Source organism: Chaetodon trifascialis, chromosome 3, assembly GCF_039877785.1.
Source record: "Chaetodon trifascialis isolate fChaTrf1 chromosome 3, fChaTrf1.hap1, whole genome shotgun sequence".
NCBI lineage: Eukaryota > Metazoa > Chordata > Actinopteri > Chaetodontiformes > Chaetodontidae > Chaetodon > Chaetodon trifascialis.
In genome coordinates, this window is record NC_092058.1 from 18,374,573 (window position 1) to 18,397,395 (window position 22,823).

Below are 22,823 nucleotides of genomic sequence, written 5' to 3' on the forward strand. Positions count from 1 at the left end.
TTCTGGTGTTCCAGACTTTTTTGAAAACAGCAAATAGCATGTTTAAAATAAACTTCTTATGATAGACAGAATTAGTAATACTACACACATTACTGCACTGTTAACGCATCAGCATGAACAACATGACATTGGTTTTATTACTCAGCGGCTTCTCTAGTCACTTCAGTTATGCTGGGTTTGTTGTGTGAGTGGAGAAGCTGATCAACAGCTAAAAATGAGTTACTTTTGAAAAATAGCATGTGACATAATAGAAAACTCAAAATCTCTTTCGCACCCACATAAACAAAGCCACAACTGACTCCTTGCAGAATGGGCAGAAACATCTATGATGCAACTACACAAAACCACAAGATATCATGAAATCACGCAGCTAAAAGCATGCGAGCATGCATGCACGCATGCATGCTCGCACACACACACACACACACACACACACACACACACACACACACACACACACACACACACACACACACACACACACAGAGAGTCAGTGCCAAACTAAAGAGGGGTTTCCCATAAACTGGTTATTGCTGTCTCAACTTAATTTCACATATGAATTTTCATTTGTGCATATACATAAAATACATACATATATTTAAATGTATCACATATATATGTTGCTTGAAAGACTCAAGAAATCAAATCAGTTACTTTAACTATATTATTTCATTCTTGCATTTTGAGCAGTTAACATACAGAATAACATGTACTTTACATTAATCCTCTGGTATACAAATCAGCATTCTTTGTTTGGCTGCTGTGATCTGTATGTGCAAGTACACTAACCTCATTTTCTGCATAGCGTTGCAGTTCATTTTGTCCAGTGTTACTTGGATTTCGCAATTTCCAGAATTCTCTGGGAACTAATTCGACATCTTGAACCGTCACCGTCTCGCTTTGTCTTCAGATTGTCTGGCCTTTCAGAGTGTCTCACAGTTTAGTGCTTATTGCTGTAACAAATACTGTGCAAAACTGTGCTGTGACTCCTGATTAATGTCACATGGAAATTTGTCCCAATGAAAAACAGTTCATTTGGTTATTACAGACAAAAAACTAAACAAATGTCTAAGCAACATGTATTTTAATTAGTAAATGCATACTGTAATACTCAAAACAATATATACTGTATTTCCACTTCATTTCTTTGAAATGTTTTAATTTAGGCTTTTTAAACCTTCCATGCTGTCAGGCCTTCTTAAGAACAAATTCAAAACCTTTTAACAGTAAACCTCTAATTCTAGTACTGCCTCAAAGCACACTGTGTTATCATCAGTATGACACAAGCTTCATTCGGTAAATGAACTTTAACGTGAACTCGGACAAATCATCCTGAAGGTTATTTGCACAGACTGTGAGGTCTTCATCATGTAGTATCTCTGGGAATGATTCCCCTGTAACACTTTTCAAAATACCAGTGTTGCCCAACATAAATGGACTAAGACAAAGTGAACAGGCAGGCACAGTAGTTGTAGATAAGCGGACAAAACAGAAAAAGTACTGAGGGGAAAACACCCTGGCACTACTAAGAGTCCGGAATGACTTCTTCATGAATGATTTCTCCTTTTACATGTATGTATGTATATATATCTACATTTGCCCATGCATACACAAACTGCATCAAAGAGAAAGAATACCATGACTCAAATCACCTATTCACAGCAAAAAGCAAAGACAACCAGATGCCACCTGTCTTCACTCTTGTCAGTCTTATTACGCATGTCTGACATACAGAGAATCCACGGCGTCATCACACTGAAACCACAACTTCCATCTGAGTGGTACTATTTTCTCTGTTATTGTGAGTGTATGGAATAACATACTATGATGAGTTTTATCATTGATACACTTTTAAAGTCAAATTTTGGCACCTAAATGTCTTTTAGTATGTTCCATATCCTTGCTAGTTGAGAGTATATGGACAACATTGTCATATTACTACTTTTGATGTATGTATGTATGTATGTATGTGTGTGTGTGCGTGCGTGCGTGCGTGCGTGCGTGCGTGCGCGTGTGTGTGTGTGTGTGTGTGTGTGTGTGTGTGTGTATAAATAAAACAATGCTGATGACAGAAAATCATGTCATATCAAAATTCCATAAGTGCTCTGTCAGATTTTCCTTCAGAGTTCAACACATCTTAAGATCTATGAATAGGACCAGCCTATCACGAGGGAGGAGTGGCCCATCTAATTCATGATTCTGAAAAAAAAATTTTCCCCGCGCATGTATGTCTCCTCCCTCAGCTATCTGTCTGTTTGACTATAAATTAACAGAGACATGGATCAAATATATGCACTTTTCTCTTCTTACCTACCAAGAAGACACCTGCTCTCACACACCAGGGAACCTCCACGTCCGTGAAGCCAGCAGCATCTGCGCTCCTGTGGGTCCACTCCTCTCTGTGTCCAGCATGACTCCTCGGTCTCTCCTCCTGTCCGCCCTGGTTCTCTTGTCGTTCTTCTGCACTGTTTGCAGCAGCCCCGTGTGTAATAACCAGTGCTGTAGATTCGTGGAGGACTTCCCCGCCCGCCTAAAGAGGCTCAGAGACAACTATTTGCACATCCGAGACTTCTATGTGAGTAAAAGCGCAGCACTCACTCTGCACCCACCTTGACGTCGGCTGCAGCATCACCTGTCCCGGCAGCGTGCAGGTGATGCTGCGCTGTCTTCTCTGTGTCTCACAGCACACTGAGCTCACAGCCTTTTTCTGTCTGCAGGAAGCAAACGATGACTTGGACACAGCGTTTTTAGACCAGAGCATCGAGGAATCCTTTAAAGTAAGTTTCACTATGAACTCACCGCATTCGTTATGAACGTTGTTTTCTCACGTTTAAGACAGTCTAAAAGATAGCCCTAGAGCGTTAAAACGGCATCATATAACCAGGCTGGTGCTTTCCTCCCGCTTCAGACCCCTTTCGCCTGCCACGCCATGAACAGCGTACTGCAGTTTTACCTGGATACGGTGCTTCCGTCCGCCCTCGCCGGAGTGACGCAGGACACCCGGGACTTAAAGCCTCACATGGAGTCAATACAGCAGATCTTCGACCAGCTCAACACTGATGTCACTAAATGTGTGAGTAGCTGACGCACAAGTTCCTCCTACAGGACTCACAGATGTAAATGTGTGCAGCATTATATTTGTCTGAGTACAGCTTGGCTTCAAAATGATTGTGCTGCAAATTCTCTCTGATCGTTGAATGTTTAGAGAGGAGCTGGATGAACCTGTGTAGCATGGAGGTTCCTGAGAGAAATTCAAAATGTTTGTTAATTACTGCACTGAAAGCTTAAATTTGAACACAATGGCTATGGGGGTGAGTTGTTGCTCATAAGCATGTGTAAGTGGTCACGGCTTCCAGGAAGACACTGGTTTGGACTAGGAACCAAAAAGTGTCCAAATATTCCCCACATTTTTTGACATGAGGCAAGTGGCTGACCAAGACAGACAGGGAAGAGTTCAGTGATGGCTCATCAGACAGACCATGATATTATATCTGACTGGTCAGTGATTCCTGAACTGCAGCACTGTGCATAACTGTGCACTGTCCAGGGGACTAGAGGGGAGGACATGCTGCTTTCCTTCCTCTAACCGTGCCTCTGATCATTCCTGTTTGATGCATTGGCAGACCCAAATCCCAGCCTAAAACTTTTTGCCCATTCACAAGAACCACTTTATCACTGGGATCAGAGAGGGCGCTGTCTCAGGGGATGAGTGTGATGAAAGTCAGTAACCCCCTTTGGTAAATTCATCTTCCTATTGTTCCTCTTACAGAGACATTACTTTGACTGCAAGGATCAGTTTGACATAACAACCCTAAACTCTACTTACACTCAGGTGAGTGCCAAGATTTCATCTACAATTGCAAAAATATGGTTCATAAAATATACAGTGTGCATGCTTTTATTTTGACAGATCATTTCACTAAACTGAGCCATTTGTCTGTCCACAGATGGAGAGTAGAGGTCTGTACAAGGCCATGGGCGAGCTGGATCTGCTGTTTAACTACATTGAGACGTATCTGGCCTCTAAACGACGCAGAAACCACGTGGCCTCTGCTTGAAGACCTGCTGACCCATATGAAAATGTGACCTTGTTTATCTCAGGGAAAGAGTCACTGAACCTTGCACTCTTGTTTTTTTTATCTATTTTAAGCGGTATGATTGTTGCCAGATGTTGCTTTTCTTTTATGAGCTTTCTAAACTGATGTACTTTGTTGTTCTGAGACTTCTGTTTGCTGTTTTGTCCTAAGGACAAGTATCCAGACCATATTGCGTCCTACACATACAGTATAAAATTCCAACAACTCGTGAAACTGTGATATTTATTTTTTTTTTATCATATATATATATGTATTTATTCTGACTAGATTTTTATTATTACAGATAAATAAATGACTTGTTGATAATGAATGGCTCGTTTGATTTTATTTCACAAGATGATACAGCTGCTATCATGCGCCATTTTTTAGGAATGTGTGATGTGTTCAGTAAAGCACTGACATCCTGCAGAACTGCCGTCTATATGTGGGGAACTGTGAAAGTGTAAATTCGACAGGCTGATGCACTAACCTCAAACGTGACCCATATACATCACTTACCAGCAGCGCAACGGCTGTATCTTAATTTACGGTAACTGCAGCTAGCCAGCCTCACCCTCAGGGCATATGCAGACTTGCACAAACACTCACATAAACGCGCCTGCAAAAGCAATCACACTTACAGACACACACATCATAACACAGAGCTCATACACTGGGTGGAATAGACCAGTTCTGCATTAAAACCTGTCAAAGTCATACTTATGTGTACTTTATGTGCTGATATGTCACTTTCTTCATAGTGACAGAGCCAAAGGGGGTAAGTGGAGTATTTTCAGGAGTTTCACTCATAAGCTGGACCACAAAACATTGATAGCTGAGAAGTGTGAAACCCACCACACTGAAAGTACTCCACTCTAAGTAAAAGTCCTGCATTCAAAGCCTTACCTAAGCAGGGGCATGAAATTATTAACAGCAATTATCAACACTAGCTATTGTGCAGTATAATGGTCTCTGTCTGTGTTTTACTATTATATATATATAATGTTTTTGGATTAATATTATGATTGTATGTGAAAGCCACGCATGTCTAAAGAGCTGACTCTTCATGAGCCCAGAAAAACAGCCTGTTCTCAGTTTGGGGATGTTGCACTTTTTTATAAAAGTTTATTTAGTTTAAGAAGTCAGAGAATTTTCTCACGACTTCTTTCAGTTTATCACAAACATTCAAATTCAAAATCAGCAACTTCGGAGATATACGTGCTTTTCACTGGATAGGAAGGGTAAGAAAAACTGCAATCTGAACAGCAACTAAAGCTGTCAGACAAACGTAGTGGAGTTAAAAAGTGAAATATTTGCCACTGAAGATGAAGTAGAATAGAGGTATAAAGTTAATCAAATGGAAATACTCAAGTCAAGCACAAGTACCTCAAATTTGTACTTAAGTACCGACTTGAATTAATGTACTTGTTACCCTACATCACCGTACCTGAGCAAAAGAATTTCTTTTGAACAGAAAAGGCATAAAAACACACGCTCTGCATCCTGTCATGATATTTGCATGTGCGTATGAACATTACTCGGACAGAAAAGTCACAAAGTGCCTGTAAGGTTCCTGACTTGATTCTGACTTGACTCAGGCCTCTGCACTGAAACTACTCTGACCACATGTCTTCAGTCACTTGCTAAGTCTCCGTGGGATGATCTGAACAGTATCATTCCAGCAATGACGGGGCCTTATGCAAAATATCATTCATAACATTCGTCTGATAGAGCGTGACTTTTTAGTTCTGACTAATGTTAATTGCAGTTAATAGAGTCAATAGTTTTCCCTAGGGGTCAATCATGTTCATCAGTGTGCGCTGACACCTTTAAAAACTCTTCAACTCATGCTGATTCAGTCTCCTCAAAGCCAGTGTTTACGTTTTGAATCACCTGCCTGTCAAAGTAGTGCTGGCGACGATCATGTCACACTGGACTGTAATGACTGAATGCTTCCGCTCAGAGAGCTACGGCTGGGAGGCGAGGTGAGAAAAAAAATGACAAACTCAATTTCATTAGTATCATCATTCAAAATCTGAGCAAATTATTATGGGCTCATGCACACTGTCGGGATTATGATTATGCTCAATCAGAAGCAGCTCGGAAGTTAAACGGAAAAGTTTAGAATTGTTCCAAATGGCCACACTTGAAGGTGGAGTATCAAGTGTTTGGCCCTTTGACATAACAGATGCGCTCCCCCCAGTCTTCCCACTCCAAAGAAGGCCAGCAACTAAATAAGCCAAATTCAAATAAGGTGCAGTTGTAATTTATCTTCAGGGGAAGAACAGGCCAACACAACAAACAGAACAAACTAAAATCCCCCTACACTTTCCTAATAAACAAAAGGGAAAAAAAAAGACAAATTTATAACCTAAGCTCCTGACATAAAGAAAAAACAGGAGAAAACGGGTACAAAACAAAAGGCTTCTCCCCCCTACTCAACTGCCCAAACTATGTACATTATTTCCAAATTTGCAGAAGTCCGAAAACTGGATGCTCACACACGCAGCGTCTTCTATCCCAAACATTCTAGCATCACGCTGGCGGTTCATTGTGGTAGAAAGGCTGGAGAGAGAACCAGAGTGTCGGCTGCCGGTGTTCAAATAGACCGGGGATCCGCCCCCTGACCAATCGCGCTCCAGCATCATCTCGCTCCGTTGCCACTGGAGAGATAGAGAGAAAGAAACACACACACTGGGGGAGGAGACACTGCCACAAGGAAAAAAGACAAAACAAAACACATGCACATTCGTAAATGACCCACAGGGTCATAACACAAGAAGGTCATCATGGCGAGGGCAAACTTTCTTCATAGTTTTTACTTGTGTTGAAGATGTGGAGACCTGGACATTTGAAAAAATAAAAAGTATTGTGTATTCCAAAAGTTGTAGGCACGTATGATTTAGAAAATGCGAAATGTGAGACGTTAAAAACTCCCATGAGAAGAAAAGGAAATAGAACGTTGCAAAAGCTGTGAAAAACATCCGTTCTGATTCATTATTTTGAAGTGAGTCAAGTACAAGATTAGACTGTTCCAAAGTAGAGATCCTATAGATATACATATAATATGCTAATACTGCGATATGAGTCAGTTAATGGTCCATATACAGCCCATTTAGTGTATAATACACTTAAAAAAAAATATTGCATCATCTATCCAAACGGATGATGATGCAATACATGATGAGTTCAAGGTCCTTTGTAGGCACTGCGCAGATATTCCCTGAACCTTGGTTTCAGCTGACTTCTGGTTTGCTTTCTGCTCTTCCTCATGTCTTTCCTCTGTCTTCAGTGGAGGACACGTGTAAGCTCAGACCAAGGTGGACAAAGTCTAACGTGCCAGAAAAAAGCCTCTTATTGTCACTATTGTTTGGCACCAATTTGCTTAATAGCAGATATTCTGCATATTTGTGTGTTGTGTGTGAATATGAAATGACCTGAAAACAGTGGCAGTAAATGAAAGCAACTCTTCTGTGCAATTACCAGCAAAATGCTCTAACATAAGGAGCCTCCATTGACTCTATCAGAGCACTTCAGGCTCAAACTATACCACATGATTTCACTTGATGTATGCATATTTAAGTGTATATATACACATATGTCATTTGTCAGTGGAACTTTTCTTAGAAAACAATTTATTGTTCCAACAAAAGGAGTGTTTCTACAATAATCAGCAGAGAAATGATCAGAGGAAAGAACAAAATCAAAGTAACCACAGTGACCACAACATGTACACAGAGCGGTACTTGACAGTAAGAACAATCTCATTTCCAGCACATGTGAAACAATAGCGGACATGGCTGTACACATAAAGCTGACAACAAAAGGTTTTCCATTTGATGGCGTCTGAAAACCTTGTCAAGGTTCACTCTGAGCTGTGGGTTTCATGTGTGGCATCTCACTATTGCTACCTTGTCTGCAGCGGGTCGACCTGCCGCGCCGTGTCTGAGAGGATGTGTTTGTGTGTGAGAATGAGGATGGCATGCCACTTCAAAGAACTGTGTCATCACCTCAGCGAAAAGTCTCCCATCCTTCACGTTTCCCCTCACCTTTAAACAGGGTATACAGGGTAATGACATGCCGGCACGTTTACACTGACATGTTTCAGTTTCCAACCAAGAAAATTATTACATCACTTGTTTTCATATTTGTGAATTAATGAAGGTCTTTTCTGATTTCCAATGATGATGGAAATTCTCTGATGATGCCAGTGTGTTGAGAAGACGACTGTGATTACATCAGAAGCTGCATAACCTCTAATCTTTCTGAGTTATCATTCGACAAAGTGTTTCCCACCTCTCAGACAATACAATGCTGACGGGTGCAGGGCCTTCTCTCCTTCTGTGAAGAGCATGTTGGGTGGGTGTCCCAAGGTTTGCTGTAGGTGGAATAAGGGGGCATAACTTCCACAGCTACTACCAAGAGGGAGTCCCCTTGAGCCCCATTTAAACCCTTTCTCACTTAGCGACCCGGCAGATGAGAGATGACTGTAGGTTTCGTCACACTCAAAGCTGGAAGCTGAGTGCCTGTGGCCGCCTCACACCTGAGGAGAAATAACCTCGTGCATTAGCGGGAAACAGCTCTGAACACCCCAGTGTTGGCAAATGTCTGTGTTGACTCAATGCCACCACGCTGTTTTGCTACGCAAATGCGTATATTCCAGGAGTCACTCATGCTAGCGAGCCTGCTCGTCACGAGTTGAGTCTGTGCACTCTGTGTCAAAGCCACAAATCCCAAGCCGACCCGGCAACCTGAGTCATAGCTGGAGGTGCGATTTAGAAGAAAAAATCTCGAAATGTGGAGTCAGAGGTCAAACATGGGAATATATTTAATTCTTAGATTTTTGTAAGTAAGTGCTTGCATTACTTTCATATTTTACTTTTTCTGCCAAAATGGATCTAAAATGCCTAGATCACTTATGGATCGTCTCAATTTACTTATCTTCATTATATCTTTATTTGGATATTGAGGCAAACCTTAAATTGAAGAGATATCATCTCCATGACATATCACTTCAAATCATATTTCCATACTCGCTGTCATTAAACACATAAATAAATGATTTTGGATTATATGAATCAATGAGACAGCTCTATCAAATGTTTGAAGTTAAGCATCGACAATAGGAGTTTGTGAAGTTTTTGAGACCATTTTATGGAACAGGATATTGCTGCTGTCATCCATCACTCTTTTTAGGTGTAAAGCCTTTTGTCTACTTTTCTTACACTGTCAAAGGTTTCAGAAAAGGAGATAAGAGAACATTTTTTTATGTGTTTTTTAATCCAAAGCTGAAGCAGACAAAAGTACACGGCAGGTGGAGCTGAACAGACTCAATGACAGGGGGAAAAAAAAGACACACACATCTGTGCTTCCACTACAAAAAAAGTGTTGAAGGACGAAAGGAAAAAAAAAAAAAACAGGAACATTTCCACAAACATTCAATGAACATTTTTACAGTGACAGATTTGTAGGTGCCATGTGACGGGTAAGGTGGATGTGATTTTACAAAGTGAGGTTGACCAAAGTGACAAAATTAACACACTCATTTCCCATCATCCCAAGTGGGCTGGGAAGCGTCCTGTTGCGTTGACAGAACACTGAAGAGAAGCCCACCGTCACACCCAGTCTGAATGTGATGACAGCTTGCTGGTGGTATGTCAGATTCTGCTCCAGGTGGAGGAGCAGCTCTTAAGTACTTTCTACTTCCTATCAGTCCTCCAGGAAGTGTGGAGGAGAGGTGTGGGAGAACACTGAGCCTCCTAAGCTGGTGCAACCAACAGTAACACTAAGTGACCGTTTCAGAAAGCCGCCCGGAGCCCGAGAGGTCTGTCTGAAACGTGCACTCCTGAGCGGGCCATACTGCTTGCATAAAACACACACAAACGCCCTCTATTGTTGCTCGACATCTCTCCCAACACATTTGCAAACAGAAATCAACGCTAACAAAAGGGTCCTAGGAAAACTTCAAGCTGACAAACACATCTGCATAGCATTAACCTGAAATATAATCTGGCAATGTTATAAATTCTGAAGCGTAACATCGGTAAAAGTCTGAACGAAATGGTAGGGTTTAAAAGTCATTTGCTGCTTTAGCAGCACTGAGTAAGGCCTATGCTAATATGTTCATAGAATTCATGAAAAAATACAGTATCCGTTGGCTCCTACTCTCCTATGAGCTACATGCAGGAGAAAGGCTGAGCCAGGTTTCTTGTCTTAAACGCGGCATCCTTCTCTGCCCTAAATCTACGTACCTGAAAAACAAGCGTAGATTAAGCTAGGAGAGAGGGGCCAAGAGTGAGGTGCTCTGTCAGAATGGCACACGGCCCTCGTCTGAGTGCATAGGCCTCTGTTCAACATTCACAAACACAAACTGACCCTGACAGACGCTCCCAGTTCAAGTCCCAGAAAAGGGCGACTATTTCCAGCCTTACATTCCACTTGTCAGTTCAAAGTACATCTGCTTACTTTGCATGTACGTTAAAAGGAAACCTTCCCTTGCTTTTATTTTTGGGATTTAGCCATTTAACATTCACAGGTTTGGGGCTAGAGCTAGAACAGGGCTGTGGGGTGAAAGAAAACTACTGCTAATGCTAAGGCTTCATGTCCTATCCCAACATTCGAGCCCCTCTGAGTACACAACCTGATATTTGGGAAAGGAGGGGAGGGAGATCTCATCGATTCCCTCTCCTCTCCTTTCCTTTTCTAGAATTTATAATCTCTTCACTGGTGTAAAAACACAGATAAACGTCCTCTCTGCCGGAGCAGAGCGACGGGCTTGTTAAAATGGTAGAGTAATAAAAACAAACACTCCTACAAAACATTAGAATTTTCCATGAAAAATAAAACACTGAGAAAATCCATGCAATGCGACTCACGTGTCGACAAATTATTGCTTCCTTTTTACAACCTGTGTTTGTATGTGCATGCATACGTGCATCTTTCAGTGGGCAGCAGACTGTGGGTCCGCCCTGCCGTTATTGGCTTTCTTCCTCCGTTTCGTTAGCAGTGGATTGGTCGAGTCTTCAATGGTCTTGATCTTGATTTGCTCGTAGTCAACCCTCATTGATGCCAAGGCACTGGTCATTTCCTCCTGAAAAATTACAAAAAGAAACTCATTAGGCCACTAGCTTTACCCGGTCTGCTGTTCTTATAGACATCATAACATTATATCAAGTGCCAGATGAAGACGTGTCCAATGTGAAACACATTATCTCAAATGATGAAGGTCTATGGCATACAGTAAGCAATGACTCTGATATTTCTCAGTGGAAATTGTTTATAATTAAACAGAAATTGGCACCAGCCTTGTCCTTTTAAGATGTTGAAGCTAATAAAAACAAGTCACTTTTCTATTTAATGCAGTAAAATGTAACACAGTCACAACTGTCTTTTCCAATATGTTTTAGCCAGCAAAACTGATACAAAGGGAATCAGATGTCTAACCTTGACATCCTCCCATACGTCCTTCTCTTCCTTTAACACCCGGCTGGTGTGAAGCGGGGTCTGGGGAACCTCCATCGATTGCTTTAGGAAGACACACAAACACACACTCAAATATTACTGCAAAGGAAGGACTGTCTGCAAAAGCAGCTGAGCCGACGGTGACAAAGTGAGCTTGAAAAATGCGGCATTCGCTCACATTGATCCATGGATGATTCATGAACTCTGTGATGGTCATCCTTTGCGTTGGCTCAGTCTTTAGGAGGGTCCTAATCAGTTGTTTAGCTGCAAACACAATTATTATTTACATTGTTAAAAAGAAAAACATTTGAATTCTTCAATTATACAGTTATATCTAAAGGGTCAAGTAAGTGGAAAACTTGAAATTTAAAACTACAAGCTGAATAAAATGTAGGTAGAGGCCTTTGGTCTGCATGTTGGTAACAAACTATCATTCTATACTTCTTGTATTGTGGGAATGAGTGGTATATTGTGTATCTCTAGGCATGAGGCATATAAAGCATGTATTAATGCTGACAGGGTTCAAAGTATCCCATTTTGTAATGTAGGTTATGTGGATTGGAAAAGAACAGTGTGGGAGACGATTCGAGAGAACAGAGTGTTTTGGTGGAGGTGGCCAAATGGTAAATCCTGTTATGGACCAAGAAATTGACACGTGTGTGTTGTGCTGCTGAGATCATCAACTTAAACTGAGTTGAGAAATTCAGTTGTGAAGAAGGAAATGTCACACATCAAAGTAGGGAATGTGCTGATTCTTCAGAAGTGTGTTACAGTAAGGGCACAACATCCTGCTTTCTTTCCCCACACATATATACACATGCCTCCCTCTGTTAGAGGGACATATTGGGTAGGCATAGGCCACCTTTATAGTGCTCAGGAAATAAGGCAATACTTTCAGTTGTAGTGAATGTGACTGCTCATAGCAAATTGGAGGTAAAAGACTGAACCTGTTTCAATTTCTTGATTAGAAAGTTTAGACTTAAACAGAAACAATAACTTTGGCGTGAAATGATATTTCTGACTTCTATGAAAGTCTTCTAATGTAAGACCAAATACAGCAGGTGCTCCTCTGTTTGTCAAGCCAACTACTCGCTTCTGAATTTTCACATTTTTTCCGTATTACTTTTAGGGAGTGACACATTTCTTTATAAACAACATAATTCTTCACATAATTTTGTTTTCCTATTGCCTGACCTTCCTCTGATACATCAGACCATTCAGGGTTGGGAAACTCATATTGGCCCATCCTGATCCTCTTCTTCATCCCAGGAGAGATGGCTAGACCATGGTTAGAATAAAAAGGAGGGTATCCACACAACCTGTCGAAGGTTGAGAAACACAATATTAGTAACAGCAACCAATAAATAATTTTAAGTGATGAAGGGTTTAGAGACACAGGCCAAAAAAAAAAGACTTACAAGATATACATAATGACACCCAACGACCACATGTCACATGACTTGTCATATTTCTCTGGGCCCAGAACCTCTGGAGCTGCAAACAGAAAGGAAGAAATGAGGGAAAGAAAGAGTTACCGTAGATGTCTTGAGAAATGTGTCACTTCAGTTTTTAATAAGCAACAAGTGCAGAGAATATGAGAGTACATAAAGAAACATATCTTACCAACATAGTAGGGTGTGTAGCAGGGAGTAGCTAAAGAGTTGTGTGAAGTGGTCTCCTTGGCAAAGCCAAAGTCTGTGAGTTTGAGCAGAGCATTGGGCCTCTTCGAGGAATACAGTAAATTCTCTGGCTGCAGGGAGGATTCGGGAAGGCAGCCAGAACAAAACAAGAGTATGAAGTAAGTTACAGCTATGGAAGTCATCCTTTAAAACCCCCTGACAAAGTGCTCGAAAATGTTCTTATCTACCAGTGTGATCATATAAAGTTAGGACACAAACCTTAACGTCTCTGTGTGCAATATTAATCGCATGCAGGAACTGGATGGCCTCGCCGATGCTCTTCATGATGTCAGATGCCTCTAAAATAAAGAGACAAATAGCTCTTTTAACAGAGAATAAGAGTGAATCGAGAGCTGCATTAACTAGTAAACATACTGTCCATATACCTCAATACTGTGCCACAAGCAGCAAATGTAAAAATCACCAACAGGGGTTGAATGATGATGTGGATCTCAAAGGTTATCTTTATATTTACCAGGCGTCAGTATGTATCACTTGTATGTGCGTGTGTATGTATGTAAGCGTAAGTGCATGGATGCAGCAGTATATCTGAACTGTGCTATGTAATCATGTTAGAAAATACTGCAGTATTGTGAGAAAGTGAATATAAGCTTATTACCTCTCTCTGTGAATGCCTGGTCTCCTCTGTCCTGGATTCGACTAAAAAGCTCACCACCGTCCATGCTGGAAGGAAAAAAAAAAAACATAGCAGCGCATTAGAAACTGGCTTTTGTAAACAGACATACTTCTTGTCTCTTTTTGACATATTTTCAAAGTGTAGATGCAACGCATAAATATAACAGGCCTCAATAGGTAAATCAACAACAAAAACATCTCTGCTTTGGCATTTCACTGAATCATGCCTGGATGACACTGGGCCACATCATGTGGTTGCACTACAGAGACCAGGTTGAAACCATTGTTTTTCCAGCCTAGTTCAGATGAAACCATGGCCACTTTCATATGACAAAAGCCTTGTCAGCCGCATTCTCATGGAAACTGCACTCACGCAGGTCACTCCTCCTCTGGAGCTGGAGCTGCAATGGAAAACGTTTGAGTGAAGCATACGGCTCTATCGTGTAGCTCTGGTTGTTTCTGCTTTTCTTGCAGTTGGTTTGTAAAACAAATTGCCAGCAGCGGTGCAAACTGAATTAACGCTTTCCATTACTCAAGACTCAGATAAACAGTAACTAAAAGAAGGTCAAAGGGGCTGACAGTGGCTTCTCTCATCGACTGGGTGGCTGGTTAAATCACACACAGCCCAGAGGTTCCAGTAAAGAGAACTTTATTTCTGAACAGTCGAAACAGGGTGTGTGCATGTGAGATGTTTGTTTTCTGCAAGGAGAACTAAATGTAAGAAGAAGATAATGCAATTCAATAAGCAACAGTTGCTTAGAAAGAATTCAGTGCTATGAACAGCATTGACACAAAGTGGAATTATGAAGTAAAATGATGCCAAATAAAACAACTTATTCAACAAAGTAGGCAGAATTCAAAAATACATTCCAGTTATGTGCCTTACACGCAATATCAAGTATTTGAATAAACAAGAAATACAGCCAGTGCTAACAGTGTGCAGTGTGCTTAGATTAAATGTGAACATGTTGTCAGCTGCATTCTCTACAGCAAGCTTTCAGATATGAAATGACTAAAAAGAGGACACTTCATGTAGCACAATTACACACAGACTGAACGGGGGAAAACCAACTTCACCATTGTGCTGCCCTTAACTGGGCAGTGAACAAGAAAAGGAGCAAGTGGTACTCATCACAAAAAAGGTAGGTACCTGAGACTCTATTAATCAGTGACATAAAGTTCTTAAAGTACAATAGACACACACAAAGCGAAGACAAGGCAGGTACACCCATATCAGTGACTCAACTAGTCACTGGAACTACGTAAACAAACTGCTGAATAGTGTCTTCATACACTACATTGGGAAGATGGAACGTACCAATCTGAGAGGGGTGTGGCAGAACAGTCCAATCCAAGTAAATTAATCTAATTCAGTGTACTTTGGTTGGGCAGTTTCCGTGTGAAAGCAGCCATCGAGGCACTCGTCATTCAGAATTAAATGGTAAATGGACTGTATTTGTATAGCGCTTTTCTAGTCTGATGACCACTCAAAGCACTTTCACGACACAAATCTGCATTCACCCGTTCACCCATTCACCCATACGGTAAAAAATAAATACTGCTAAATTGTAAATACCTGTACCACTGTATTATCAAGTTTCAAGACAAAATGAGGTTCAAAGTGAAAATAATCATACGCGCAATGCAAGATCTGGCCCAATTGTGCCCCAGTCCCACATAGCCAGCCCCACCTGTTGTTTCAAAGCAAGGAGGATGCAGACTTATTTCTTTTTCTCTCTGACTGGCTTGCTCGTAAAGGTTGCAGGTGATAGTTGAGCGAAAACAACTGGATGACTGGTTCACACCTTTGGCACAGTAACACAGACAAACCAGGTCAACGATACGCTTGCTATTTAAAATACAACATAGGACAAAATCACACCAATTTTAATGGTTTATACTGTTAACTAAGTATGCTGGTGGACTCCAGTACACACCATTAGGCTGAGTGACTGCTATCTGCATTACATGCATCACTTTACGGTTTCAGCAGAGGCAAAGACAAGTTATATCGTCTCTGTTTTGATAATAAACAAGGAGAAATTGCAATGCTCAGTTTTTCCAACAGCATTGAAAATTTGATGTGTGATGCAAATTTCAGAACTTGTCACTATATGTTGGTTTTGTGTGTGTGTGTGTGTGTGTGTGTGTGTGTGTGTGTGTGTGTGTGTGTGTGCGCGTGTGTGTGCACGTGTGTGCATGTGTGTGTAGAAAGACAGACATGGTTGCGGTACCTGAAGTCAATGCCTTTTGGAAACTAGCGAACTCTGAAATATTTAATATTTAGCCAGAAGCTAATTTCCACCAGATTACTTTAGGCTCAATTATTTAGATTAAATTAATTAAGACTTTGAATCAAAATGTGTGTTCTAATTCCATACACTTTCAAAAACAGAGTACCTTTGTTTTGGTCCGGTGTTGGACAGTTCAGTCTTTAGCCCAGAGGACGTGTCCATGATTTCCAAAAAGAATTTCAAAGGACTCGTCAGGTCACAGGACAGATCTCCACTTCACCTCAGTCTATCTTAAATGAGCTCGGGGCCAGAGGGCGGCAGTGTTTCTGGATCGGTTTTATATATACGCTTTCTTCTTTGCATTTGTGGATGCAGCAATGCACTGTGTTCACAGACAATAGTGTTTTGAAGTGTTTCTGAGCCCATGCATGAGTCCACTACAGAGCCGTGCGTGTCTTCTGAGGGCCTGAAGATCACGGCTATTCAAAATCCAACCGGTTTATGTTGAGAAACGTTATTCTTAAATTGTGCAGTGCAGTCTGTCACAGAGTGGTGAACCCCCTATCCATCCTTACTACAGAAAGACACGGCCTCTTTGGGATGCTTTTTTTTTTATACCCATCATGTGACTAACCTGTCACAAGTTGACCTAATCAACCGTGACATGTTCCACCGGCCGTCTTCTTTCAGCACTTCACAACTTTTGCAGTCTTTTGTTGGCACTGTCCCAACTTTTTTGAAACATGTTACTGCCATCAAATTCTAAATGAGGATATAACTTTCAACAGCGACATTTCTGTTTCAACATATGTTTGGTCTTTGTGCTATTTTCAATGTTTTGCAAATCATCACATTCTGTTTCTATTTACGTTTTACACAGCATCCCAACTTTTTTGGAAACAGGGTTGTATACAGGGAAATGGAAATGTATACATAAAAAACAGTACCACCACAAATCACATATTTTTGAGCTCCCCATTAATTTCTCAATTGTGGCTTTCTGGGGAGTTCATGTCTCTCAAAAGTGCAGAGTTAGCAGCCATGGTCTTAGTTAATTCTAAAAATCTATACAAGTTGCATTGTTATAATGTTTAAAACGTAAACATGCAAGAAAACAGGTTACAAGCCCATCTTTGTGGTACAGTGAGGGTAGAGAGTGTGGCTCAATACTCAGCATTCTTTGATCCACTAAAAGACTTTGCATTTGTAAACACAGGTAGTTAGCAAGGTGGCACAAAAAACATCCATGACTAAGAGTTACAGAAAAAGTTTAAGTCAAACGCAGAGGTAGTGTTTGTTAACCTGAGTTCAACTGAGTATGAGAAAATCCATTCTCAGAGCACTTGATGATAAGTTTCATTTAATCTTTTTGCTCAGTATGACTGTGAGTTTCAGGTACAATCATCAAAGCCAATTTCGTGTGTGTCTGTGACTAAATGTATGACAGCACACGCCGATTCTTCAGGCATGCATATGGTAACGGGAGAGCTGGACCTGCAGACTCAGAGCGGCGGGACAGCCCTGCTAAACCACAGCACACTTCAAACTTCTCAAAATCAATCATTCACATTTTGCATACTGAGAAACGGACAGTAGCATGAACCATTGTATTTTGATATCAAAATATTTGCAATGTGAGAAACCGCCACAAGACAGGCAATCCCTCAATTCTGCAAACGTTTTTCACACTGGTTTGACGGTTTTTCTATTGTGGTCAAAGCCAGATATAAACTTGAGGTCTCTTGACTCCACCCTGGGCCTCTGTGTTTCTGAAAATGCCCAGAGGTGACGTGTGAATTCTCATCAGAATAGATACTTCATGAATTTGATGAGAATGGGAGTACAAAGAGCGCACATCCCACGCCATCGCAGCAGAAACACTCTAGAACCCTGACACATTATCTTTCTTTCGCATCTCAGGCACATTGCAGAGACACACCTCGATGAGACTCGATGCAGATACGGACCTTTGAAGAACTGAAGAAAACTGAAGAAAAGTACAATGCTAACTGTCACTTAAAACACGCAGTCTGCACCTGGTCATTGAGTCATTGCCATAGCTACCTTTTACATGTAAAGCTAACTGAGGTTGTATAAGTGTATGCAGTAATTAGCTGCATTCAGTATGTCTTTCACTTTCAGACCAGGTCATAAAGTTGTCATTAGTCAGATATTAGCTGTGCTTTGCCACATCTGGAATTAAAAGGAATTTCACCACAATGCCACAATGTCATCAAAGTGTTGTGACAGGCATGGTCCTGTGGACTGTGTTAGCAGTTTAGTCTGCTGCCTGGCACTGGGATTAAGTTATCACCATTCACCGCAGAGACCTGGCATTGCAATGACAGGGAATGCAGTGCGTATAGGATTTGGGCAATCCGAACATGTTACAATATAATATAATATAATATAATATAATATAATATAATATAATATAATATAATATAATATAATATAATATAATATAATATAATATAATAATTCAACAGCACACCACCACCCAGCATCCAAAATAACAACAGAAATAAATGAACACCTCTGACCTCTCAACCAAAAGCATCATACTGGTCGCGTCAACCATTATAATTCAGAATATTGCTAATGGAGTCTATGGGTACCACCATCCCTACCCCAGGTAACCTGTGGTCCAGATATGTTTCTGTATCCACCACTGAGAAAGTACAAAACATTCATTAAGCAGAATATTTGCAGAAGACTGGTCAGATGGCTGATCAGCAGCTGCTCTGTCATCCTCACTGAATTTTCTAAATTACCATGGTGGCTCAACAAAATGACATGTTGATCCTTTACACAACATGGGAGAATACTTCAGTAGAATATAGGCCACACAACTGACTTAATTTCTGCAGTGTCAAAGGGAAAGGACACAGAATAGCTAGATCTCAAATTTGCTGTGTTCCCTGGTGTGATATTCTAGGAAATGTTTTAGTTTCATCAGAACTACCTTCTTTTACTGGCCTTTCGTGCTGAGCTTGAGTCTCAAGGAAATTACTCATCAGTTACATTTCTGCACGTGAGCGTGCAGGAAGACAGGTCCACTATCTCTGCACTATGATGGTAACCACAAACATAATAAGCCCACGTGTGACAAGTTGGTGGGGGTTTGGTGGTTTGAGTGCTGCTACATGGAAAGGCAGAGGTAAGAAAAAGACACTAAACTCATTTAGAAGAAACTGGTCACTTTCTTCACAAGGTCAAACACAAGAGACTTACAATAATTAACCTGGCTTAAATGTGCTTCGAGCAACTGGGAAGGAAACTCAGCACATCACTTTTGCTCAGGGTAATCGAGGCTTTCTTGTACCTGCCATCCCATGTCTGGGAACTAACCAGTATATGTAGGTGACTGAATGCAGTTTCACAAAACAAGCCACTGTTACAGAAGTAGCATTTGTAAACCAACATATAACACTTAAGTAAGTGAAGGATTTTAATTGATCACCAGTTAAAGAAATATGTCCAGGAAATCTTGCAGACCCTTGTACATATCAGAAATACAAAAACTGAAAGTCGTTAACAAAATTTTATCTGCTTTAAATAGATAACGGGGGGCATTTCACATGGAAATCACCAAAACCATGCAGAATGGGCTGTGCAGTTATTACATGCCACAACAGTAAACAAAAAGGGGAGTAAAATCCACAAGTCTCAGACTGCTAAAGACTGGTTTGTGTGTAGTGTGCTGCTGATATATTGCCATATGCTGCATGTATTTCCTGGTGAATGGCAGTTGGAGATAACAACTTTGAACTTTCACATCCAGACTGTACATTCATTGTTTTTGGGGTTTTTCATCAACATGCTGCATCACAGCCCGTTTCTCACTAGTGTTCAGAGGCAGAACTTCCACATTCACAAGGGGTATCTACCTGTCAGAAGCAGCAATGCAAACTGTGACCAACCCAAACATCATTATGTTTATGACAGGAGGATAATGAGCAGCATTCACCTTTGATAATGTTATTCACCACTGCACAAGGATAGGAGTGTGTGTGTGTGTGTGTGTGTGTGTGTGTGTGTGTGTGTGTGTGTGTGTGTGTGTGTGTGTGTGTGTGTGTGTGTGTGTGTGTGTGTGTGTGTGGCTTACCACTCCATAACAATAAGGAGACACTTCCTGCCCTGATAGAGGTTCTCATAGACATCAATGATGCGCACAATGTTGGCACAAGGTGACGCCCTCCAGTGGAGCTCCACCTCCCTACGGGCTTTGGCACAATCCTGCAGCATCTGGACAGAAGGACAGAGAGAGGGGGTGAGGCTGCTTACCATCAAATATAAACATTACAGTTAAATTATAAAACATACTAAAAGTTAATGAGCAATGTGAAGGGATTGGAGCCCAGGTATTCATCTGAGTCCTAAAATGATGGATAGCAGTAGGTGACATCGAAAACCAATTACAGACCAGCTTGACACCACTACTAATTCACATCCATAGTAAACATAAAAGACAGCAGTGCAGTGCTGCCATCAGCTGGCAGGATGTTGAAAAGCCATTGCAGAGTTCTGGCAATCCCGTCTTGAGTGAATGCAGCACCCTCTTTGTGTGTCACTGGGTCAATGCATCATTCAATAAAACCACTCGCAATTTCAATGATGTCATGTCATAAGATACTTATCTTATCATTGCTACATTATTCATCCCTGACAGCAAAATGTTACTGTTTACTTGCCATCTTGCCACACCAGGAAGTCAAACTAGAGGCTCAGTTGCATAGTCATATTTCTAAAACTCTTAGAAATTCAGCATGCTGCTCAAGGTCACTCTGGTACCCTGGCCTTATGGTACCTGGCATGACTCAGGGCTTATGGTGTAATTAAATTCAGTATTGCACTGCTGGTAATACTGAATTTAAACAAGGAATTCAGTTTGGGTATATTGTTTCTACCAACCTTGAAACCCAATTTTATTATGCTCATCTACCTGAGGAGAGCAAGCAAGGCTTGGTCATCTGAGGACATTAATTTACACAGTTGTCATTTCTTTAAACGTGATTTCAGGGCACACAGAATTTAAACTCTTTGTTCTTAGTAATAGGTATGGCAGTTAAATATACGTTTTATTTCTATTTTTCTTGCCACAACCCCTATTTGCTAGTCGTTTTCTGACAAAGCACTTTGAGCTGATGTGTAATGAGTAATTTAAAACGCTTTTTCCCTTTTAATGAGACAAAAATTTTGTGTCATAACCTGTTCATAACTTACGAATCCTATGTACAAAGACAGCCATTAATGCATAAGGGGTAAATAATTCAAATGTCTCAGAAGTATGTGGTGCCCTGACCATTTCAGTCAAATGATTCTAAAACACCTTTATTTCTACAAATTTGACAGCCTATGCAACATTTTTGAAAATGTACATAACAAAAGGTGTACACCTAATTATGCTCGTGTAAGTAAAAGCAGTCGGTAACTTATTAAGCATGAGTTTCTTACATTGGATAGCCGCTCTTTACTTAACAGATGGACTTACTCTGGACAGGGTTGTACATTAGTGCCAATTGTAAATAACACAGCAAATGCCATGGATACTGTCACAGTTAACTACCTGACTCCTTCACAGCAGTAAGAGAGTTGCTCAGTCAAATTTAGGCCAGAACTTCTGAACTATGAGCTCTAGCCTGTGTCAGAGTAAATATAAGATAATCACCTTTAAGTCCACCAAACAGGAGACTTTTGATTACAAAGATATACCTTAAAAACAAGGACTGTAATGAGAATTTCTTTGACGTAAGAAACAAAATTGGAAATATAATGCATCTGAATTTTGCATGCAACTTTCCAAGTTTTTGTGAAGATTCCTGCTATTTACTTAACAAGTAGAAAGCAGGCGTCACACTGTACGGTTTTCCTTTCCTAAACACCTTCAAAAACGCACAGAAAAAAAGAAAAATCAGTAGTACAGCTGCTGAAAATAAAAGTTGTGCAGAAGTGACAATTTAATATTAAGCAAGTGCTCATGTTTTTGTACAAAATATTGTATGATATACAATAACACAGGCATTGTGGTATTGTCCTTGTCAGTCAATGGAAAGAATTCAGCCCTCAGTAGCTTTGACAATGAGCCATCGTCTGTCCATCTTGTGGTGTATTACATTCCAACCCTGCCCACGGTCACAACACAACAGTGTGCTTCGTTACAGCAGCCAAAGGGAGCTGGGAGAGCCAGAGTATCCAGACTCCTGTCTAGCCTTGCACACAAGACTGTTAGCGTGTTTACATGTACATAAGAAACCAGGATATTCATAAAACCAGGCTACACAGGAAACCAGACCCTGTGTTTCCATACCAGTGTGTTAACCTGGTTACTGTGAAGCCGCAGATCAGTAAGATGAGATTTCCAACCTACCCCGACCCTATTTTTGGAATAATTACTTACTTTGTAAATGTATTAGACACTTTCTGATTTTGTTTGTTGTGAGTGTGTGTGTGCTGGTGGGCTGATGTCACAGTGAAAGGACAGGCAAAGCTGAGTCTGAGTGTTAGCCAAATGTTCAGTTGTGGAACAGGACTTGTTTACATCTCGAGAGAATTCTTTGGCATTTTCAGGTGAACTTTGGATGCAGTTATTTTGAATAGAAGCACATATTGCTCATGATGTTGACCTCTCCTTTCATCCTGTCTCTACTGTCACAGTGATACTTTCTCCATCTGAAGTCTTCCTCCTGTACTTGATTGCATTGGAAAATCCAATAAGAAACCTGGGTACTGTGTAC

At 40.8% G+C, this 22,823-nt stretch overlaps 2 protein-coding genes across 3 annotated transcripts in view; one reads left to right on the plus strand and one right to left on the minus strand.

Moving 5' to 3' along the window:
* The first annotated feature begins 2,358 nt into the window (after positions 1–2,358).
* Positions 2,359–4,349, plus strand: il10 (interleukin 10). Its single transcript, XM_070958336.1, has 5 exons — positions 2,359–2,575; positions 2,718–2,777; positions 2,909–3,073; positions 3,770–3,832; positions 3,948–4,349. Exons 1-5 carry the CDS (start codon positions 2,411–2,413, stop codon positions 4,056–4,058), a joined length of 564 nt encoding a protein of 187 aa, XP_070814437.1. The 5' UTR covers positions 2,359–2,410; the 3' UTR covers positions 4,059–4,349.
* A 1,154-nt stretch (positions 4,350–5,503) lies between these two features.
* The window catches only part of mapkapk2a (MAPK activated protein kinase 2a), a 31,367-nt gene continuing 14,047 nt past the window's right edge, over positions 5,504–22,823 (minus strand). The window contains exons 2-10 of one of the 2 annotated variants that reach the window (XM_070958334.1): positions 20,195–20,334; positions 13,836–13,900; positions 13,436–13,515; positions 13,161–13,287; positions 12,956–13,031; positions 12,732–12,856; positions 11,716–11,801; positions 11,520–11,597; positions 5,504–11,166 (exon numbers count right to left, since the gene is read on the minus strand). In XM_070958334.1, the coding sequence (XP_070814435.1) occupies positions 11,017–11,166; positions 11,520–11,597; positions 11,716–11,801; positions 12,732–12,856; positions 12,956–13,031; positions 13,161–13,287; positions 13,436–13,515; positions 13,836–13,900; positions 20,195–20,334 (927 nt within the window). In that variant the 3' untranslated portion in view covers positions 5,504–11,016. Of the gene's footprint in view, positions 11,167–11,519; positions 11,601–11,715; positions 11,802–12,731; positions 12,857–12,955; positions 13,032–13,160; positions 13,288–13,435; positions 13,516–13,835; positions 13,901–20,194; positions 20,335–22,823 lie in introns of both variants that reach the window. The other variant, XM_070958333.1, reaches the window with a different exon arrangement.

Bases quoted from the DNA above. Each gene is read 5' to 3' on its own strand.
- il10 (XM_070958336.1), top strand. From the start codon at position 2,411: ATGACTCCTCGGTCTCTCCTCCTGTCCGCCCTGGTTCTCTTGTCGTTC. The intron at 2,576-2,717 runs GTGAGTAAAAGC...TTCTGTCTGCAG, and splicing joins TGCACATCCGAGACTTCTAT to GAAGCAAACGATGACTTGGA. The intron at 3,833-3,947 runs GTGAGTGCCAAG...GTCTGTCCACAG, and splicing joins TAAACTCTACTTACACTCAG to ATGGAGAGTAGAGGTCTGTA.